This window comes from Perca flavescens, chromosome 17 (assembly GCF_004354835.1).
Source record: "Perca flavescens isolate YP-PL-M2 chromosome 17, PFLA_1.0, whole genome shotgun sequence".
Taxonomy (NCBI): Eukaryota; Metazoa; Chordata; class Actinopteri; order Perciformes; family Percidae; genus Perca; species Perca flavescens.
In genome coordinates, this window is record NC_041347.1 from 20,915,306 (window position 1) to 20,936,606 (window position 21,301).

General features: G+C 39.0%; 2 protein-coding genes across 4 annotated transcripts in view; one reads left to right on the top strand and one right to left on the bottom strand.

Moving 5' to 3' along the window:
• Positions 1 to 280: 280 nt before the first annotated feature.
• On the bottom strand, positions 281 to 4,648 carry LOC114572208 (protein phosphatase 2, regulatory subunit B, delta). Its single transcript, XM_028603714.1, has 10 exons — positions 4,424 to 4,648; positions 4,155 to 4,229; positions 3,545 to 3,642; positions 3,255 to 3,420; positions 3,022 to 3,134; positions 2,764 to 2,941; positions 2,482 to 2,646; positions 1,971 to 2,140; positions 1,360 to 1,451; positions 281 to 1,204 (listed from the first exon to the last, which is right to left on the bottom strand). The coding sequence occupies exons 1-10, from the start codon at positions 4,428 to 4,430 to the stop codon at positions 925 to 927; spliced, it is 1,344 nt and encodes a 447-aa protein (XP_028459515.1). The 5' UTR covers positions 4,431 to 4,648; the 3' UTR covers positions 281 to 924.
• A 12,921-nt stretch (positions 4,649 to 17,569) lies between these two features.
• The window catches only part of LOC114571898 (transcription factor COE3), a 65,664-nt gene continuing 61,932 nt past the window's right edge, over positions 17,570 to 21,301 (top strand). For all 3 annotated transcript variants that reach the window (XM_028603166.1, XM_028603168.1, XM_028603167.1), the window contains exons 1-5: positions 17,570 to 17,700; positions 17,989 to 18,145; positions 18,434 to 18,497; positions 18,790 to 18,845; positions 20,696 to 20,769. In XM_028603166.1, the coding sequence (XP_028458967.1) occupies positions 17,570 to 17,700; positions 17,989 to 18,145; positions 18,434 to 18,497; positions 18,790 to 18,845; positions 20,696 to 20,769 (482 nt within the window). The remainder of the gene's footprint in view (positions 17,701 to 17,988; positions 18,146 to 18,433; positions 18,498 to 18,789; positions 18,846 to 20,695; positions 20,770 to 21,301) is intronic.

A 21,301-nucleotide genomic window follows, 5' to 3' on the forward strand; every position in this document is an offset into this window, starting at 1 on the left:
CTTTGTCCTGGGCGCCATCTTGTGCCATGTAGTTTCCAGCCTGCATCCTAAAACATGGTCAAAAACGTAGAAATTAATCTCTTGACACAAACACATTATCAGTTGTCTCCAACAGTGGTTCTCAAACCGGTCGCCCCAAATAGTATTTCCATAACAAGTTTGCTTGAGATCTGCTCAAAGACAGTGGTATGACTGGACATTTGTCCACCTCTCTACAACATAAGAACATGCAAAGCAATAAACATGTTTTAATACATACTTCTAAATTTAAAAACACATCTGTAGTTTTAGTTTCTTTTATTATGTGGATGACAAGGTGTACTTGAGTAGATACAGTCAGTGAAATGATGTCACCGTATTGACTGGGGTAAAGCAAGAGGAGGGAGGGGGAAGAAAAGAAAGAAGTCCACTTTCCAAATTCATGGCCTCTTCCACCAGTAGTTTGGCCTGAATACATGGCCAGTGGGGGAATGTTACAGTTAGGCTCATTGGCCATTAATCCGTGCTTCAGAGGGCCCAAAATCTTTGAGATGATGTTACAACTTTGACAAGACGTAATTTAAGGGCTTCCAAGAGTTCTGTCATTAAATCGTGAAATGAAGGCTTAAAATGTCAACACAAACACCAACGTTCAAGAGTTTGACCTCTAGGGAGTGCCATTCCGTCAATTAGACCCAAATTGGGCTTTCTGGGTCGGGGGGCACGTTGATTGCCCTGGTGCCAAAGGCAAAAACAACCTAAGCTCAGATTCAAAATAAAACAGGCCTATGGATTAACCTCCTGTGGCAAAAAAAAAGTAGACACGTGCTTTCGAATTCTTCACCAGGAGGACAACAAGGCTGTTTCTTCTTATACAGATAGACAAGTAGTAGGCTTAACTACACAGGTACGGTAAAAGCCCTATCCTCTGGAGCCCCAAATCTTCTAGTTGATTTTGTCCTGGAAAATGTACAAGTTGTTGGTGGCTGCCACAGCTATCACGTTATCTTTGGGGTGCCAGGCAGTGTGGAGGATCTTCTTGTTGAAGTCCAGGCTGTCCACGCTGATCTCATCCTTCTTCCTCTTGCCACCAGTGGACACTTTGCGTGGTTTGAGCGTAGCCCGTGGTTTGCTGCTCTCCCGGGACGCCTCCAGTGTGATGTCCCGCCTGGTGTTGCGGTCAAACATTCGGAAGAAGTTGTTGTAGGAGCCGGTCATGATGGCACTGATGGAGAGAGAAAATTAAAATTGTCAATTATCAAAACACAATGCCACCAGTTAGATTTTGATATCTTAAAAAAAAAAAAATTATAAAAAAAATTAAATACTACAAAAGACACTGCTGAAAATGCTATCCTATGCAAGAGGAAGGACACATACCTGTCACTGCCATTCCAGCAGCACTCAAACTTGTCAAAGATGCAGTCATTTTCATACAAGGAGCAGAGCTTACTGCGAAGGTATTCATGGACCTGAAACGAAACACATTACTTATTAACCTAAATATTCACTTGAGCTGCACGTCTTCATCTTTATGGATATAATTTGAGTGTAAAAGGGCTCCTGCTACACAATACTTGACCTGAGTTTTGCCTTTTTACATCAGTGAATGGTTTTACTTAGAATTTGCTAACAGAACAGCCCTCAGATTGCTTGGCTAACCAGACAGAGGCTACTATTTTTGTGAGTCACGAGGCGCTTGCATGCCATTTGTTGAAGGGAACATATCCTTTTGTATTTCTCTGACCTTGTCTTCATCACCAACAATTTCATTTCTGGCTTCAAGAAAATAGGTTTGCAAATTGATGTGAATTTAAAGGAATACAAACTTACAGTAGCAGGCGAGGAGTACACAGCAGCACAACAAGCTTATTATTATATGCTTTGGGGAAAATCCTGATCACAAAACTAGAATGTAGTGCTTATTTTTTTTCTCACACAGGGTTATTGTCTGTTATATATCAAGTCACTAAAGAAGTATGTTTATGCACCTGATACGTCTCCACTGGCCTGTTCTCCATGTTGAGGTCCCAAACTTTGACGGAGAGGTAGTCACGTGTCATCATATAGCGTCCGCTGTGACTGAACTTCACGTCCGAGATGGAGGAGATGATCTCAGAGAAAAAGGATCGGCTGCTTGGATCCTCTGGCTCCTCAAAGACTGAAAAAAAGTTCTTATTTCTAAATTTATTCCCAGAATGTCCTTTTAATTAAAAAAAAAAAAAAAAAAAAAAAACATCTTAAACAATCTGGAACATGTCAAACATTAAATACTAATCACTATTTACCACATTTTAAAGTAATCACCATCTTGAATTTTCAAAAAGTCAAAAAACCCTAAATGTTATCAATTTATAGTAATATACAAATGAAGAAAAGCAGGATAAACGGTTTATGAAAATGTATAGTATTTTTTCATAAATGACTTAAGTCTTTCAACATTTAGATAAATTAATTTTCCACTGAGATCCAAATTTATTCACCAAACATAGCAGCACTTACACTTTGAGTGCCTATCACAGAGTGCCGCTGCTCGCATGTCACACAGGCGGATGGTGCCTTTGCTACTGCTGTACACAAATACATTGCATTGGTGTGGATGGCACTCAGCAGCTGTGATTACTTCTGTCAGTTCCTCCATGTTGGCGGGCTTGATGTCTACAATATCTGGGAACACACTGTTAAGGAACAAGCAGTCTTATATTTCCTTATGATACAATGCAGAAACTATTGGCCTATTAGCCACATATCTAATATATCTTCTGATGAAGTAAAAAAGGATACTAAAACTTCTGTCTGTGATTTCCAAGTGCCATAGATTTATTCTTAGGTCATCTGCAGAGAGGTACGTTTCATGATCACTATTTACAGAAATGGAATTAATGTGATAGGTGTGCGCATTTGCAAAGATCCTCCGTGGGCTTGCTTCTACCATGAGATCCATTGGCATCAGTACTGGTACCTGAAACATACAACATGCATTTTTAGACCAGATTCACAAAAAGCCATGTTCAAAAATGAGACTGGTCTGATTGAACATACCCGTAAAGAGGTGATTCTAAAGGGGTCTCTGAGTCGTCCATCTTCATCTTTCAGGTTGTAACCTTCTGCTCTTTTATCTCTTTCACTTATTTTCCACAATTTGATAGTTTTATCTGAGAAAGTAACACAGATAAGACAGAAAAAAATGTAGAGGTGAAGAACAATTATCTGATAGAGATCATTAATTATATCACCAATCAACCAAAATAGATAGATAAAAAGTAAACTCCTACCATTTGTCGAAAGTAGAAAGTGAGCAGCATTTTGTTGGGGTAGCCATCTTATTTTATTAATTTTTTCCTCAATTTCTAAACTTTTCAAATAGTCAAATTCTGGCTCGTGACTCTGAAAAGTGCTATAGACGTTGTACTCCCCACGCAGGTGTGGACGATTCTTAGACTGAAAACAAACACAAGTCACAGGGTATATACATTGTCATTGCAACAGAGTCAGCATATAACCTCTTGACATAATACTGACGATGGAGATACTCATCATCATAGTCATTCCATACAGATCTTACCTCCTGTTCATGTTGAAATATCACTACTCTGCCTCCTTTATCTCCAGTTGCAAGCAATTCTCCAGAATAGTTGAACTCAACTGTTGAGATTATGTCAGCTGAAAATGGACACAAATCAGAGTGAATCACCCCTAATAGCTCAGCTTTCACGATGATAGTTCTGATGACAGCTAGAACCATGCTACGGTGTTAGACTGCAGACTGGTGTCAGAGACATTTTTACTGAAACATCAGGTACACTGACAGCCAAAGACGCACAACATGTACACCCATTCATGTATGAATGAATGAAAACAAGCATGATGTCACTCGACAATTTATGGACGCAGCACATTGACGTCATGGACACGGTCGCTCCCCTTTAATAGCTCAGCCACCACCTAGCTAGCATACAGATAGCTAGCGACATACAGTGAATTACAGAGGAAAGGGCGTTTGTGCAACTAATCCACAAACTCACACCAATCACGACAGCCGTCTTATATTTAAAGCTGTGCGACCATCTAGCTACCGTGCATCTCATGTGAAGGCCACAGAGCATCATCATTAAACCATACAGCTAGCGACCCATCGTTTTAGCCTAGCCGCCAAGCTAACGTTAGCTACATACCTTCCGCAACATCTTCATCTATCGCTCCTTTCACTTGAGAGAAACACCACTGGAAATCATTTCCTCCTGCAACTCCTGTAAAAAGAACACCGCGTTAGTTTATATCTGACTCGCGTTTCGTCTGGCGATAAGATGACCTGACAGTGACACAGTTTGACAACTAGCAACTTAGCTTGCCAGCGCTAACGTTGGCAAGCTAACTTGCAGATTCAGGCCATCACACACACCAAGTGAGGTGGGTCCTTTTCCTCCCTTCAAAAGTAGCTTACCCGCCATTGCTTCATGTAGCAGCTCTTGCTGTACACGACTTCCAATACTTTATCAACCAATGCGGCTTGCTCGGGGAAATAGGTAGCATCCACAATCAGTGTAAAGACTCGGGTCCAGATCTGTCAAGACCACGGAAATTATCCGTGATTTTTTTTTTTCTTCCAAAATGGCGAACAGTACATGGAGAAATGACGTCATGCACACATGCCACATCCTGGCTCCATCCATCCGCCTAGGCATCATATTATAAAATGTGCATTGAGTCTTTATGTTCTATACATTCAACTTTATTTCATTACATTACATAGTAATACCTGCTGCTTATATAGCCTGTTAAAGCCAATTCAGCGGTCTTCGGATGAGTGGGATAACTTAAATGTACACATCAGGATGTAGTAAGTATTTTGATTAAAGTTGAACTAAACCAAATCAAATAAACTAGATAGAAATAGCCAGCATAAAACAGCATAGACATTTTTTCTAGTCTTATATTCATTGACCAGGTATGTGTCATTAATTAGCACGATATAAGTAATTGCTAAAGTTCTTCCAGAGATAAAACTAAAACACATGAACTTCTATTAATAAATTATGCTATTAACGATACAACCTTTTTAATTCGCTTGGTCACTGTTCCTGGTAGATATAAAGTGTGTCCTAACTCAAAATTGCATGACACCTTACAAGTACCCTGACTTCTATTGTATGGCCAATGGGTGACATCTAGTGGGAAAATGATGAAAATTCAGATCATTTTTGTTGGGTATTTTGCACCCCATACTTTTTACAGACACCAACCTTCTGTAATTTTTCTCGTTCTTCGCTACTTGGTCTGTAAAACCTGACATATCAAACAAGCCCACATTTAAAACAAACACATTTTAGTTTCAGAGTTTGAATTTTTGGACTGTAAGAATAAGGAATAATTTGCTGAAAAGGCCATGACTCATTTAGGCCCTATAGGCTGTAGGCTTGACACAGCGATCCATGCATATACAGTTATTACAGTGGTCAGAGGAAAGTTTGTGATGTTGCAAAATTCAGAAAACCATTATTGTTTCACATCTATCTATCTATCTATCTGGATAATTGTATTCCCCACATAGTTTTCAAAGTGGAAAGTACACATTTATTTTGGTTGATTCAGTCTATCAACTAAGCTCTTTCATTGCATGCTTTCAATCATTATGCATAGTTTTCTTTAAATGGTGGGAATTACATTAGGGAACAAACTTTTAAAATTCTGCTCTACCCAAGTCTACTCAGAATCTGTCAAAAAAGTATGCCACATATATCTCTATTTTTATAGCATTTGTGAGTCAAAATTATATATATACAAAAAAAGATGTCAGAGCCATGGTAGTTGTTTTTAGTTTTATGCTTATTTTTCTGTAAACAGCACTCTCTGAAGGGTTGGGGTTGTCAAGAATTGGGAGGAGAAGGATAGCGCATAGGGGCTGATTGTGCAATAAAAAGTCACTTTTCAAAAAATAAAAATGGCAAATGCTGATGAAGTGTGAGAATATGTAATATCTGGGCCACATGGATAAAATAAAATAAACAGAGATATTTTGTTTTTAGTACACCAGTTGAAAGAAACACTATTCTAATATATACTGATTCGGCTAAAAAGTGAAATAGGGTCCTATTTTTGCATAATTGCTAATATATTCTTCTTTTACTCTTTATCTTAAAATGGCATATAGTAGTGGCACGAAAGTGGTAATAGTGCTTTTTAACCACATATTACAGGTCACATGTGTTTTAGAAGCTAGCCAATCACCTACACTAACTTTAAGCAACTGTGATTATGGACTCTGGATAATACTACACAGCCTTGGTATTGTCTCCATAGTGATTTAAAATTTGTTTGCAACATCTGCAAATTGTCCTGGAGGTGGCAAGTGAACACCTAGGGATGCACCCAGAAAGATGTGGACCAAATCTCACCAAAACCTTCTCCCCGGCTTTTCCTGAGCTCCTCATCCCTCTCATCACTCACACAGCGTCCCTTGGGGAGAAGCAGAGCAGAGGCCTGGAGGTTAGGGAGGTATATCTGTGGACCAACGTGTACCTGCAGTATAAGTACAAGTTGGATGATCTAAGACTATTCATGAAAATTAAAGAGCATGCATAGTAATATGACACAAGAATGTGACATTATACAAGCTCACAAGGTACACATTTTAATGTGTGTAATTAGTGTAAATTATACATTTTATAGTTCTCTAAAATGCTGCATAATAGTGTCTCTAAACATAGTCAACCACAGTAAGCAGTTAACACCTACTTGTGTATTGATCCCATTTGTAGTTAGTTGATGTGGGAATGTTTGCTTAAAATTAAAAATAGCAAGTTTTTTGTAAAACCATCATTATCTGAAGAACCATTTGAACCTCAAAAACATCCTTGACTTCTACATGTGGAGCCCTGTGCAGTTCCACACAGCACCAAATCGGTTTGCAGTGTGTTTTATTTTTTATTTTACTTTGATAGCTTCTACCTCTGACTGAATGGAAAAAATGGTGTAGTTGTCTGCTGAGGCAATGCAGACATTATATGTTGAATACAATAAGTACAAACACTTGATTTGAAAGCATTAAGTAGTGTGGGTAAATATATTATACTAATGGCCAGATCAGAACAATAGATACTAAATACAGCTCAGAAATGCTTTAAAGAAGTGTTGTTTTATAAATTAGAGTTAAAAAAAAGCTGCCTTGACTTATTGTACACCAATTAAAAACATAATAAACTGTGAAGGAGAATTTTTAGGACTAATTTGTGATTTAAAAATCCGTACAGCTTAATTGTTGTGTACTGTACATTTGATTTTTTAGTGGTGTGTGTGTGTGTGTGTGTGTGTGTGTGTGTGTGTGTGCTGCTGTGCCGTAGCTTCATCAGGTATAAGGAGAGGTGTTGACTTTATTCCGAGCCTCCAGTAACACCACTGACTCTGATAGTTCCCCATCCCTGTGGGAATTCATTATAAGACAGCTAGAGGCTGCTTGTGGATGGTTACTGTGCTGCCCGTATGTTAACTTGTCGCTATCGCGCAAGGCAAACATGTGGTGCAGCTGCTTTCTCTGGCTGTGGGCAACCTGGAGAGATTGATTGGTGAGCCTTCTGTTTTATCCAGGATCAGGGCCACATTCAGTAGACATGGTGCCTCCGGAGAAGCAGCCATTTTCCCCAGAAAATATGGCTCATTACCAGCACAGACAAAATGAAGGTATATTGACTTTTTAACATCTTACAACATACCTATTTCTGAGCCGTTTAACAACAAGCATTTGTCTTCTGGAAATCTTTACTTCATTTTATTTTCATGTAACTGAACACAAAAACAGCCCTTATTTTAACATGAGCTCATCAAGTCGCTTTTGACTAAATCAAACATTGCTTCTGTCCTCATCTATTTCAGTTTGAATTTACACTCAGAGGCGTAAATACCAATGCACTCCGCACACACAAACCCTTCCCCCCACAGTTGGTCCATCAGACAGTTTTTAACACAAACCATTGGCCAGTGGATGTGTCTGGTCTGCTCAGGGGCATAAGCTCTGTCCAGACCCTCAGTCTTAACTCTTAACACACACACACACACACACACACACACACACACACACACACACACACACACACACACACACACACACACACACACACACACACACACACAGCAAAGACAAACACAATCAATTATTCAAGACTCTTGTTTTGGCTCATGTGTTTTTTCTTATTATTTCTGTTCCGTTGTTTCTATAGCATCCTCTGGCAACCTCACAGCCAGGAGGCCCGATGAGTGAGATATGAGGCCTGATGACTTGAGGTCTGTGTATGTCTTTGTAATTTAGATGGCAGAGTATAATTTGCATGCACAGCCTTCAACATTGTCTCATTGTCTGAAGGAGATTATCCTTGTGGCTTCCACAGCTGAGGGTTGTCAAAGACCTGGCTTGGAAGACAAACCTTTGTCTTCTTGTTTATTTCCCCCATGAGTGGACATTTTCAGTGTGGTCATTCAGTGTAGTTAAACCTCACACTGAAGCACACAAGCCATCAGTGTAAATAGTTCCTTTTCTTTCTGTTATTTCTTAGTTTCTCAGTTGTACCTTTTTACCTTTAGATACAGTGTATATTTTACATACAGGATCTGCCGTTCTTCAGTGTGCAAATTTGTGCACTAGATGGCACTATGGCACTTATTATTCAATGCCAATAGATAATTTCCATTTTGGAAGATAAATGTGTGCTGCTGACACTAGTGATGATCATAAACTGCTTGTTTTCCCCAAGCTGATGTTGATACTTTCATGAAGAACTCCGTAGCCCCTCACATTTATCAATTAACTGTTTTGACCTTTAAGCCCAAAGCAATTATTGAGATTTTGACAGCGTTAGTTTCAAGTGAAATATATATGAAAATACTGAACTGGAGTAGTTTGGATCACTAAAGTTTTCAGTTTATCTCCTAGTCTGCTCTAACTTGACAGATTCAGAGACAGATTTTATTTTTAAAGGCTCAAGTGAACATCAAACAAAATATTCTCCCGAATCAATGAAAACAGAAAAGAATCACATTGAGGGGATATATTAGATGTGAATTCTTGCCGCAATGATGTCCTTGTAACAGATCATATTGTAAATAAGATGGGTTAAATTGCACTTGTAGCTTCCCTTCAAACAGTCAGGCTATTCTCTTGGGGGGACAAGAGAGCGCTGCAGACTCTTCCTCTAATAACGCAAGACAATGAGATCCCAGCTCATAACATAGGCCTCCACTATATAGAACAAGTATTGGGGGCTTAACAGCTAATAAAGTGGCAAGTCTTCAAATCCATGTCAGAAGAGCAGAGTGCCACAGGGACCTTTCATAACACTTGTATGTGCAGGTTCAATTGCAGTGTAAAGGTTACACATCCACATTGCACTGATCTAACCTGATGAGTTGCCTTAAGCCCCACAAATTTCAAGGCTGTGTTCCTTATTTAAAGAAGCAGAACTGAATAATTGTCTCACTCTATACAAGATGACAGGCTAAGACAGGAGTGTGGAATGAATGTTTGAGATGCAATACAAAATCTACTGTGTACTCTCTTCTCAATTAAGTGCGCATGAAGCGGTGACAAATCTGATTTTGTTTTATATCTGATAAGCTTGTTTTAACACATATTTTGTAAGTGGGGTAGTTTTACTTTTCAAAATGAGCAAAAATTATGTATACTCATCAATTTTGTTAATTGAATCATGCTGCCCTTTGAGTTCACAAAACAGTTTTAGTAATTAGCCTTAATTGCCTGGTCTGTGTTTCATAAATGGTCTCTCCTGCTTTCTCTCTAGTGAACCTGTCCTTCACTTGAGCACAGACACTCCTCCAGCATTTCCACCCACTTTGTTTGTGAGTCTTTGATCCACAGTATTCCAGTTAAAGTTACACCCATGTGCTGCAAGTTGAAACTTTCAGCATTGTTGCTCAGGGGAACCTTATACCCGTGGCGCCTTCTGCTTTTGTCCTTCCCTTTAGCAACAGAACTCTCCTATGGTCCCGGACAAAAGACTACTCACGACACCATTTTATGATCTCTGTGATGATACCGTTTCCTTCTCCTGCTCGCATGTTACCTTGGTCTGCTCACCTAATCCGAAATGTTCATGTCAAAAAAACATCATTAAGGGTTCTCCCTTGAGACAATTGTTGATTTGGAGCAAAGGATGATGAAGGAAATCCTTTATCCTAAGATTTTAACTGCACACAAGAAAACCAATTTAAATCATTACTTTTTCTATATGGTGCACAGTAACATAAGGTGTAAGAACAGATGCCACCAAGTTGATAATTGAATCATAAAACCAAAACTCTAATTTGAGTTTTTGGTTTTTCAATTAAATTGATGTGCACTATCAGCCGGACTACGCTCATAATGCTCACTGTGTTCAGTGGATGATTGTCTCTGTGCACACGTATTCATAACATGCATTTAAATTTGCACGTGTGTTAATATGTACTAGAATTACACGTGCATGTTAGGCCTAATTAAAGCAACAATTAAAACCATTTTATAACAGCAATATAGGCTGGTGTATAAAACACTTAAAGGCAAGAACAACACATACAGTATATTCAAGTCGAGTGTAAAGTGCTGCAATGTCTTGCCTCTCCAGTCTGTCTAATCACTATGTGAGTGAAACATTCACGGTACACTAGATCAGTTCAATATTTCATTTCTCAACAAAGACTACATGATGGAACAGATGCTCAAACTTTGTATGTTTCTCAGGAGAGCAAAACTCACTTTAATGGAAGCCATTGAGTACAGAGATTGTGATTGTGTACAAGCTTTGTGTTGACTTCTTTGGGCTCTTCACCTATGCACTAAACGTACAGTCATGGATAAAAAGATGTTCAAACATACTAAGTGTGCAAAGTGAGTCACTGCTCAAACCGCAGACTGAATACATCAATTGTTTACATCCAGGGGCACTGAAAACTCATGTGCGGAACCACATTAGTGATGCACCAAGGTTGGCCTTTGCCTCCATGTCACATTTCAAGTGAAAATTTGACTTGGCATGTTTACATAGGATTTCTTCATCTCCTTTTTAAACCCCTATGGGCAAACTGAAGGTGAGGGGAACTAAGATTATTATCCCCGTTTCTCTGAGGAGCTTTTCTTTATGCACACCATCGCAGATGTCGACATTTGGTTAGGCGGTGTACATAGAAGCCCTAGATTATCTAGCGCTTCAGGAAGTCTGTTTAGCTAAAGTTAGGAGTGGTTACTTTCACTCACTGCACCTTCCTAATTTACCGTTGTGTTTTGTAACCTGGAGACCCCCCCGTGCTTAGTCATAAATCTGTGTATAATACAGAGTGTATAAAGAACAATATTGGTGATTGAATATTGCTGTCCATTCAAAACCATATAGGTCTTAGTTGTAATGATGTTCACATCAATAGGCTCCACTTGTGCAAACCTAGACCTAGTCACAGGAAGTGTAACAGATGGTGTACTATATGTCATAATTCTATAAAATCCAACAGGAATTGACAATTGAAATCCCACCCTGGAGTTTGCCTCTTTTAGCTTTGGCATAATCTTCTTAGGATTTCAATTGCAAAGTCAAAGAGAATAGTCTAGCACATGGGGACTAGTTATCTGGGGCAAATGCGGTCTAAGGTTGACAATGCAAAGGCTATGGTTATGTGCATCACACTTGCTATACTGGATGTTTCCCAGAGTGCAAGAACATCCTCCCCTGAATTCTATTCCTCTTCCCACGTCCCAGTGCTGCCGTGGAAAGTAGGCCAAGTGAGCACCAGGGCGTTGCTTTTTTAAGATGATCAGTTTGTCAGTGTGTTTTTGTGTGTGCTCAGGACAGCTATTCATGTGGCTTGACTCTGTAGAACAAAGACCAGCATTATACAATTTGCAGCACTTCCAATAGCAAGGAAAAGGGAGAGGTTGGAAAATAAGGACAGGACAAGTGTGGATGAAACAAAGACAAAAACTGGTTTGTACTCTAATTCATTTACTTCCTCTTTTCCACCTCTTTGTTGCAGCAAAAAGGTCCCTTGCCAGTAACACTCCTCTGCAGGATCATACTGTACTCTGGCTGGCATGGATTATTTTTAGCTATTGCTGTGCAGCTTTCACCTTGACTCTCTCCGTCTTGACATCATAATTAACATTTCTGTTAATAGTAACACAGTTCAATATTAATAAGGATCACTGACTAAAAATCAAAATTCTGTAGCGTGATAATGAATTGTACCGCATTGCTCATATACAGTATAAGACACCTTGCCAATCACCATCAAATTTGTATTACTTTAAGGATAGTAAATTAGATGCACTGATGCAACATGTAGAAAAATATACACTTGATGTGAGGGACTGGAGAATTATTGGACTCCTGTAGGTGGGGCAGTATCACTTTGAGCTGGCAGTAGCTCCATCACAGGGGTCAACAGGCAAATTAAAGTTCTCTTGAGTATTGAGGGAAAGGCTGCTGCCTGTGTGGCCACGCACACGCACATGCGCGCTGAAAAAAAAAAAAATACAAGGTTAAAGCTGATGCCTCCCCTTTTGGAGGCCACATTGCCCGATGCAACATGTGCCCATATCATACTTACTGATGAGGTTTTTAAATGACCTTTAAAGTCTGATTTTTTGCACCGTTTTTCTGAGTGTCACAGACCGTTTGGTATTAGGGCGCCTACGTTAATATGTTCCGTTTTAGAGCTGAATAATCACATTTACCTCATTTCCATCAATGCCACTGAGAAATGTGAGGCGGCGTGATAACTTTTTTAAATAAAGAATTTTAGACAGGCCTATTCAAAACCGTGATGGACGCAATCAAGACGGGGCTGCATAAGAGCGAAGGTATGCTGGATATTTGGTCATGTGTATTTTGGTCTAAATTTCCAGGGGATATATTAGATGTTAATAGCCCTGAAGTGGTCTCGGTTTCTTATTTAATTTCTCTCGCCTTCTTTAAATGTAATTCGCCCACAGACTGCGCCGCGAGGCTCTAAACCGCGCAGAAACTCTCTCATCATTTCCACAGCAGAATGGAAATGCAAATTGTGCGCACGGGCAATGCCCTTGACAGAACTCACCACTGCACACAATTAACATGAGCACTCTGACAGAAGTTAGTGACGAAATGTGAGGTCACACCAGCTGTGTCAGATAATGTGCTTGTGTTTATTTGACACAGTCCTACAGACGCATCAACACACGTGGATTGTATACTAGTCTAATAATAATAATAATAATAATAATAATAATAATAATAATAAGAAGAAGAAGAAGAAGAAGAAGAAGAAGAAGAAGAAGAAGAAGAAGAAGAAGAAGAAGAAGAAGAAGAAAAATACTATAGTGATAATACCAATTATAATAATAGCCTAATAATAATAATAATAATAATAATAATAATGTGGCTTGTGTGACAATTTATTTTGAAGTCATTTTACCGCGTTCAAAATACGCTCTACTCTCCTTAATCGTTTAATTCTATAAATATGTATTTTTAGCCTAATCATATTTTTTTGGGTGAATTCTCTTGCTAAATTTTGTTTTATTATTTGAGATAATTTGTCCTGAACATAAACAAGATTTTTTTTTGGGCCGCTCAGGGGGCTGTGCTGGTGGAGGGGGGGGGGGGGGTGTTATATCAACCTATGTTGAGATTTAGCTATCTTGTCACAGCTGCCTCATATCGACACAATGATCTCAAGTGTAACCAACGAGGGGCGCTGTCCGTCTATCAGCTATAACTACTTGACACGAATAGCCTACATGATTGATCTCATCACTCTCGGCCATTTGTGTCTTACCCCTATAATTAAAAACAACGTGCAAACTGTATATTAATATGATATTTGAATATGTCATATCGAATGACGCTCGTGCATTTATTAGGCCTTTAACGTTAATAGATTCTGGAAACAAAGTTTGCAAGGAGGCTTTCACGGTAATGAGGTATTGACCATTTTACTAATTTAATTTCATGAAAAAATTATAAACAATTATAAATAATGTCTTAATGACAATGCACAAGTTTGAAAGTTCATCTTATGAAACAGCTACAAGTGATGTGAATTTTAAAACAAAGGCCGTAGCCTACACCTCACAGAGATAGCCTAGTTTTTTTGCCGCGTGGTAGCACGTCACATAGGCCTACACATTAATAAGTATATAAATAATTATTAAGTTCAACCATACTCAAAATGTAATATGTCTAAACAATGGAATAATATAGACTGTGGTTGACTTGTTGTAAACAATAAGTGGGCTGACTGCCTATTTGTTCCATCTGGAGTTTGGAGTGATGCGTAACTGTAGGCGTATTTGATTAATATTTAATCGGAAAAAATATCACTTTAAAACAACCTCTGTGATAAAGCCGTGAGCGAACTTGCTTGGTGAGTGCTAATAAGATTTCTTCCCCCCCACACACACACTTTTTTTTTGCCAATCAATTCATTAGGAAACAATGCAGGTGAGCATAATGAAAGTGTTGTCCCAATAAAGTGCATCGATGGACAGCTGGGCAGCGGCCGGCTGATTGACTTTGCCTTGACATCTGGGAGGCCCGCTGGCCCCTGGCACGCGTATAGGCTGATGTCGCCATTTACATGCAAATTTAAGGAGATCATGAGGGCCTCGCCCCGTAAATTCACACAAAAAAAGAAGACGTCACCCTCAATACGGAGGAGGCTCGTCCCGTCGAGACGGGAGGTCTTCCAAGTCACCGTGTAGGCCTACATTTGTATTGGGAGCAACTCGTCCCGAGGAGTTTGCTTTTATATCAATGGTCAGACCTAAATCTTTAGGGGTTCATTCACTGTGGCCTCTGAATAGGAGAATGAGGTAACAGCTCTCTCTCCCCCCCTCGTGTCATCAACCGGTCATTTAAACGAGCATTCAGCCTGGCTCAATGCGGCCCAGATGTAGAGATGAGGCAAAGAGTTTGCACTTTTTCCCCTGCTTGTCACCCACCACTTACCTCCAGCGTGCAGTTGAGAAACAAGCTTATTTTTTTTTTATTATTTTTTAATAAGAAATAATAAATTGTGACTAAGATCCTCTAAATCCACGCCCGTGCAAAGTTTCCATGCACGAAACCACTAAAACAAACGGGGATCAACATTTTCTTTTATTTTGATGCTAACATTTCACCTAATGATGGAGAGCGCATTTTCCACGGTGTAAGCCCACCACGCAGATGATCCCACAGAATGAGCTGAGACGGATTCAGGCTCCGCGCCTCAGTGTGTGGAGCAGCTGACTCCCTCTCCACGTCCAGATGGCTCCTGCACACAGATTTGCATTCATTTTCCTCTAATATCTTCTGAAATAGCGGGGCAGCTGCATTTGTTGTCAAATACGGTTTAAAACTCCCTTTCAGGACAGCATCGTTACCTACGTGACGGGTGTGGGGATCCATTTTCCTTCTCCAGTCAACAGTATCAGATCTAAGAGGATTTGTCTCAAAGTCTCCTAATTTGATAATCAGATTTAAATCGCCTTGGTGCGTGTAATCAGGGGTTAAGTTCTAATAAGCGACTTGAAACTATGCAAAAAAAAAAAAAAAAAGCAGAGTGAGTTCTGTGCAAAAAAGATATTTGCAATCTCGGTAGAACAGACAAAAACATTTACAACATGCGTCTCGGTTTGTTTCATCTAAGAGAAAAAAGATAACATTTTTACAAAGGGCCCCCCTTAGAGTTTTTCCTGATATTTTTTTTTTAACAACTTGAAACTTGGATTTCTCTTCAATAATAATAATAATAATAATAATAATAATAATAAAAAGTAAAACATCCACACCCTCATTTTGTGACTGGGCAATTTGGCAATAGATTGTGTAGAGGTGAAAGCAACAGCTTATAATTCACTTATCTTTGGCAGCAGCTATTAACCCTCAGCACCAGCTAGATAGATTGCTCAGGATATAGCACACATCTCTCTTCCTCGCACCCTCCCCTCTCTCCCTCCATCCTCTCCTACTTTTCACCGCTAATGAACCGAATTGCTTGCTTGCCCCTCTCGGAAAGAGTCGGACATGTAGGCAGTTGGCCCTTTAAAAATGATTAAGATGTTTCTGATTATTACAGATTTTACAGGACGTGCATGAAATAAAGAAGACACAGAACCATGGATTTCCTGAAGTGTGTTTAATGTCATGAGACACGGTGGCTCTGATTTTTTTAGCCCATAAAAAGAGGTCAGAAGATCTGACTTTATCTTCTGTATTGATTGATTTGTTTTCACATTATGGATGTTAGGCTATAGGAAACAGATTTTCAAACTTTTTTCACATGTTATGTTTACCGTAATACATACAGAAATCCTCTGCTCTGCGATTTAGGCTAGGCTATACAGTCAATCAATTGAAAGTCAATAATCTGTGAATGTAAATTAATAGATTTATAATCATGTCTGATTCTCTGAAATCAGCGTTAGATTAATGACATTTTAATTAGGCTACGATGAAATAACCCGCAGCGTAGAGTTAAAAATGCACAATTGAAATATAACATTAAGTTCTGTGAAGAAACATGATCTGCCATTTGTGAAGTATGATTTATGCCCTGTATTTACACAGCTATTGAGATGCTTCCGATACATTAGTGAACAAACAATCGCATCAAGTCAATTTGTAATAGTTTAGTCGAATAATTATGTCAACTATTATTAATTTTAATCCAATATAATACACTAATCACGGAAATTGCAATCATTAGGCCAGCTAAAAATAATAAGCAATAAATTATTTTTTATTTATTTAATTTTTCTCATTATGTGTGATGGTTACACCAATTTTCCATATCATTAAAAAAATCAAACTCACCACATATAGGGCCTAAGCAAGAGGAAAAGTGGAGCGAAAGAGTGTTCTCAGCCTGCTGCACTATAGGGCTGTACCCGTACAGAGGAGCGCCACTGCTTGACAGGAACCGTCAGAGCTCCATATTTGGGCAAAACCACGCCCCTTCAGCGTCATATTCTGACAGCGCCTCTCCCGTGGGTTTAGAGTTTTGGCTCCCGGGAAAGATTTCAGTCCTCGGGGAAAGAGGGCTTAGTTTTGCATGTTCCCATCCATCCTGCACGACGCGAAAGGGCCCCTTATCCACCTCTCCTGTGTACTAGGAACACCTCCACTGGTGATCAGCCTTTGCCTGTGTTTGTCTTGTGGAGAAGCAGCAGCACCTTTTCAGGAGTGGGTTTTTTATTCAACAAGAAGTCCTGAAGGTTTTGGATGCGGTGCTTCAGGGATGTGGGCACTTTGAGAGCAGCATCACCCACAAACACAAACAACTGCCATCGATTTTTCTGTGAATAGCACAAAAAAACAAAACAAAGAGGAACAATAGCAACACAAAAAATCTTGTCTATTGAACAATTCACTTTTCCAGTCTGTGGATACCGCTCTAACTAAGTACGGCACTTTGAGATTTGTTCACATCGGACGGACTGAAGAGGGAGGCAAGACCTGTGGACCGGGTTTTCCCTCGCAAGTCTGAATCGGCTCTCACTACTTATCCCGTGATAAAAACCCTAAAGGATAACACGCTTGGACGTTTATTTCCCTAATTTCGCAGGAGGCTCTTTTCACGCAAATTGTCCTAAATGTTTGGAATTCAGGAAACTATACCGCGGGGTGGGACGACGATGAAGGAGGAACCGCTCGGTGGACTGAACTCGGTCCGCTCCTGGATGCACACAGCTGGGGTGGTGGACGCAAACACAGCCGCCCAAAGGTACGCATGCCAACAGCATCTGATTTTTCTCACGCATTCCCTCCTCATCATATCGACCCCTCAATCCCCTGAATACTCTGTATCAATTACGGTCTCCCAATAAATGCCCCCCCTTCGGCTTTCCCTTCTTTCATTACATCAGATTACCCATTATTGTGACAAATCAAGAAATCTCCCCCGTACTCAAGCGTGCTTCTGCATCTCCAATGTTTCCATCAGCTTCTCCATCATCTAGTATCCCCGGTGTCCGGTGCTTAACCGAGATGGTCTCTTGTTTTCTCCCCGCAGTGGTGTCGGCTTGGCACGGGCACATTATGAAAAGCAGCCCCCTTCCAACCTCAGAAAATCCAATTTTTTCCATTTCGTCCTGGCGCTGTATGACAGGCAGGGTCAGCCCGTGGAGATCGAAAGGACAGCTTTTGTGGACTTTGTGGAGAAAGAAAAAGTAAGCGGTGTATTTTAGAAAATTCGTGCACCCCTGTACATAATCAGCACATGTATCGAAATTATGTTCTCTGAAATGGCAATGGGTTACTAATGGGAAGTCACGTGTAATATTGATTTTTTTTTAAACTCAATTCGTTGATGACAGAGAGTCGTTTTAAAAACTAAAGCTATTTCTCTTCTTTTGCACAGAAACTATACATTTCTTTTTGTCAACACAGACATGTGGTGGTGATAATGGACAGTTGTTCTGTTGATGTTGATTTTCACAAACTGTTGTCTTCTGCAGGAACCAACCAGTGAAAAAACTAACAATGGGATTCATTACAAACTACAGTTATTGTACAGCAATGGTGAGTTAAACTGTCTTTAATATTTTGCAAACACATTAAAATATATCAAACATGAGTTTGCCTGTCTGCATAAAGCCACATAAAGCCTCCTAACCTAATAACGATAATAACAATAATACTAATAAAAGCAGTCTGATCATTTTATTCATGTACTCACTGTCTGAACTATTTATATTTTTTCATTGCAAGTTCTTAAACTTTTTTTTTTAAAGGACTTTCTTTTTCTTTTCTTTTTTATTTATTGCCCACAATTCCTCAAAACTCACAAGTGGTCTCGTTTTTCTCTCCCCAGGCGTCAGAACAGAACAGGATCTTTACATACGGTTAATCGATTCCATGACGAAGCAGGTAAGCTGCTGTTACACTTGTTTCTACGCACACAGTATAAACCCTGCTCACATCCATGGTTCACTTGTGCAAAACCTTAACACGCCTTGCAAATCGTCACCCCTGAGATGCATGCACCACACGGTTTAAAATGAAGAAAAAAAAAATCTGCTTGCAAAATGGAAGTTGTGGCACAAAATAAAATCAAATTACCGGTGTAACAAGAAGAGACAGCTTTCATTTTAACTGTTTACGTTTGGCCATATCATATTGCAAGACTCTTAAGTCAATTTAGTTAGGCTTCTTGGTAGGCTCACATTAAAATTTAAACACTACGTCTGCTCCATATGATCTGATTTGACTTCCCTGCAAAGAGTCAGAGGTGACGCTCTAAACATATTTAAAAAAAATACATCAAGTATTATATTTATAAATATTAATACTAATATTTTTGCTGAGGTGCATTTCACATATCTCCCTCACAAACATTTAGGTGACTTTTAACCCAGAGAGCATCGCACAAAATGTTATTATTAATTCTGAATGCTCATTTGAAGCCAACGCAAAGATTTGTAAAGGTAATTATAATTTGGGGAATAAAATCACACATCCTTATTTCAGCTCTCTACCTCGTGTTTTGTTATGAAATAGAGGGTTTAGGTAGAGCCTTCTGAATAGAGCCGTGAAGCCTGAGCCACTGGTCACAGACAACATTCCTGTGCGAATGATCCGAGTCAATGACGCAGAACAAGCAATTTATGGATTTCTGTTTCTACAGCTGCAAACAGCGACATAAATCAAACCAATATAGATAATCGCCCGTTTCCTAGAATAAAAAAAAAGAAAAAGAAAGAAAATACATCAGGTCAAGTAGGACAGCTTTAAAAAGCGAGCGAGTGATGCGACCTGGTTCAGATATGTCACTTTTTCAAAGTCACTCTCTCATATTGGCCCCACGCGTGCCCGAAAAAAAAATAAATCTCAAAAATGATCAACTCCTTTAAAACATTAAAGAAATATCACGCTATGTATTTGATTGTATTTCTGTTATTTTGTTTTTTAGTAATTTGTCAATAATGTGGTGTTTTGCCTGCGTTTACACTTGGTGCCTTTTCAATACGAGGGAGTGAAGTGTCTATCCTTAGAAATGGAAGAAGGAGGGAGGGATCGAGGGAGGGAGAGAAGAGCGGCAGAACTGATAGCTCCACGCCATCTGTTTCAGCCAATGCTCAAAAATTACTCAACCGTACCGCCAGACACCGCTTTTTATCCACAGAAAGATCATTGTTAGCGGCTCAAAATAAACAACAGATTGCCCATTAACACTTTCCCCCAAATATCCCCAGATTATAAGCATATTGATGACACTTCTATTGGATCTCTCCTTATGAAAATCTCTCTGTCTTTCTCTCTTTCTCTGTCTGTCTCTCTGAGCCACAGGATATTATCTAGATTAATACAAAAAACACAATATATATTTATTATCACCATAATCATTACCATTCATTTTATAATTAGATGTGTTATTATTACTGCACTAGAAATACTGTTGGTATTATTATTATTATTAGTCATAGTTATTTTTGTAATTTTTTATTTAGGTAGATGCTATTGATGTTTATATGAATTATTATAATTTATAACACTGGGATATTGCTGTGATAATCTTAAACTTATTTCTTACTTAGCCTTTGCACTCTTCTAATATATTCTGTTGTCCCAAGATCATGTGTATTCATGCCCTGATTTATTTAATTGTGTGCAAAAATAGCTGATATGTTAGTCTAATTATTTGTGAATGTATGTGAATTAATATGTGTTTAAGACATGACTGTGTTTTCAATTTATTTCCATCTCATTTCCTTTCAAAGGCCATAATTTATGAGGGCCAAGACAAGAATCCAGAAATGTGCAGAGTTCTTCTTACCCATGAAATTATGTGCAGGTAAGCAATTTCTTTTTTTTTTTTTTTTTTTTTTTTTTTGCTCTGTCCATTTTGCAGATCCAGGCAAAAAGTAATTCAGTCCCCTTCAATAAGTTTTGACACTCATGATGTGATGCAGCAATCCACACTGTCCTGTGGTCCTTCAGCAACCACAGAGAGAGAAAGCTGCTGTCATTTCTAACTTTGATATGATGTGATTCAACTTTGATATGAATATGAATATGACAGTGAGAATGAATTGACTGTCTTTTTCAGTGAAGGGAAATTGAATATATAATAAACAGTCAGTGACACAGAACATAAGTTATGTTTTTTAATTTTTAGCTTATTTATTTTTATATTCTAAGAATTGTATGTCATCATTTAAGCCTGCCAGAGACAATGTTTTTTCTGTTAAGTTATGCATAGACGTTGCATGCCATGTATCAGTTTTTTTTCTCTTCTTTTTAGCACAGAGTCAGTTCTCAGTTGATCCCACCTGTCAACAATGATCAGCGAGCCTTTTAGCGTCATTTAACCACATAAATCTCAA

Bases quoted from the DNA above. Each gene is read 5' to 3' on its own strand.
- LOC114572208 (XM_028603714.1), bottom strand. The intron at 3,643-4,154 runs GTATGTAGCTAA...GTCCATTTTCAG, and splicing joins AGATGAAGATGTTGCGGAAG to CTGACATAATCTCAACAGTT. The intron at 1,205-1,359 runs GTATGTGTCCTT...TCTCTCCATCAG, and splicing joins TGCTGGAATGGCAGTGACAG to TGCCATCATGACCGGCTCCT.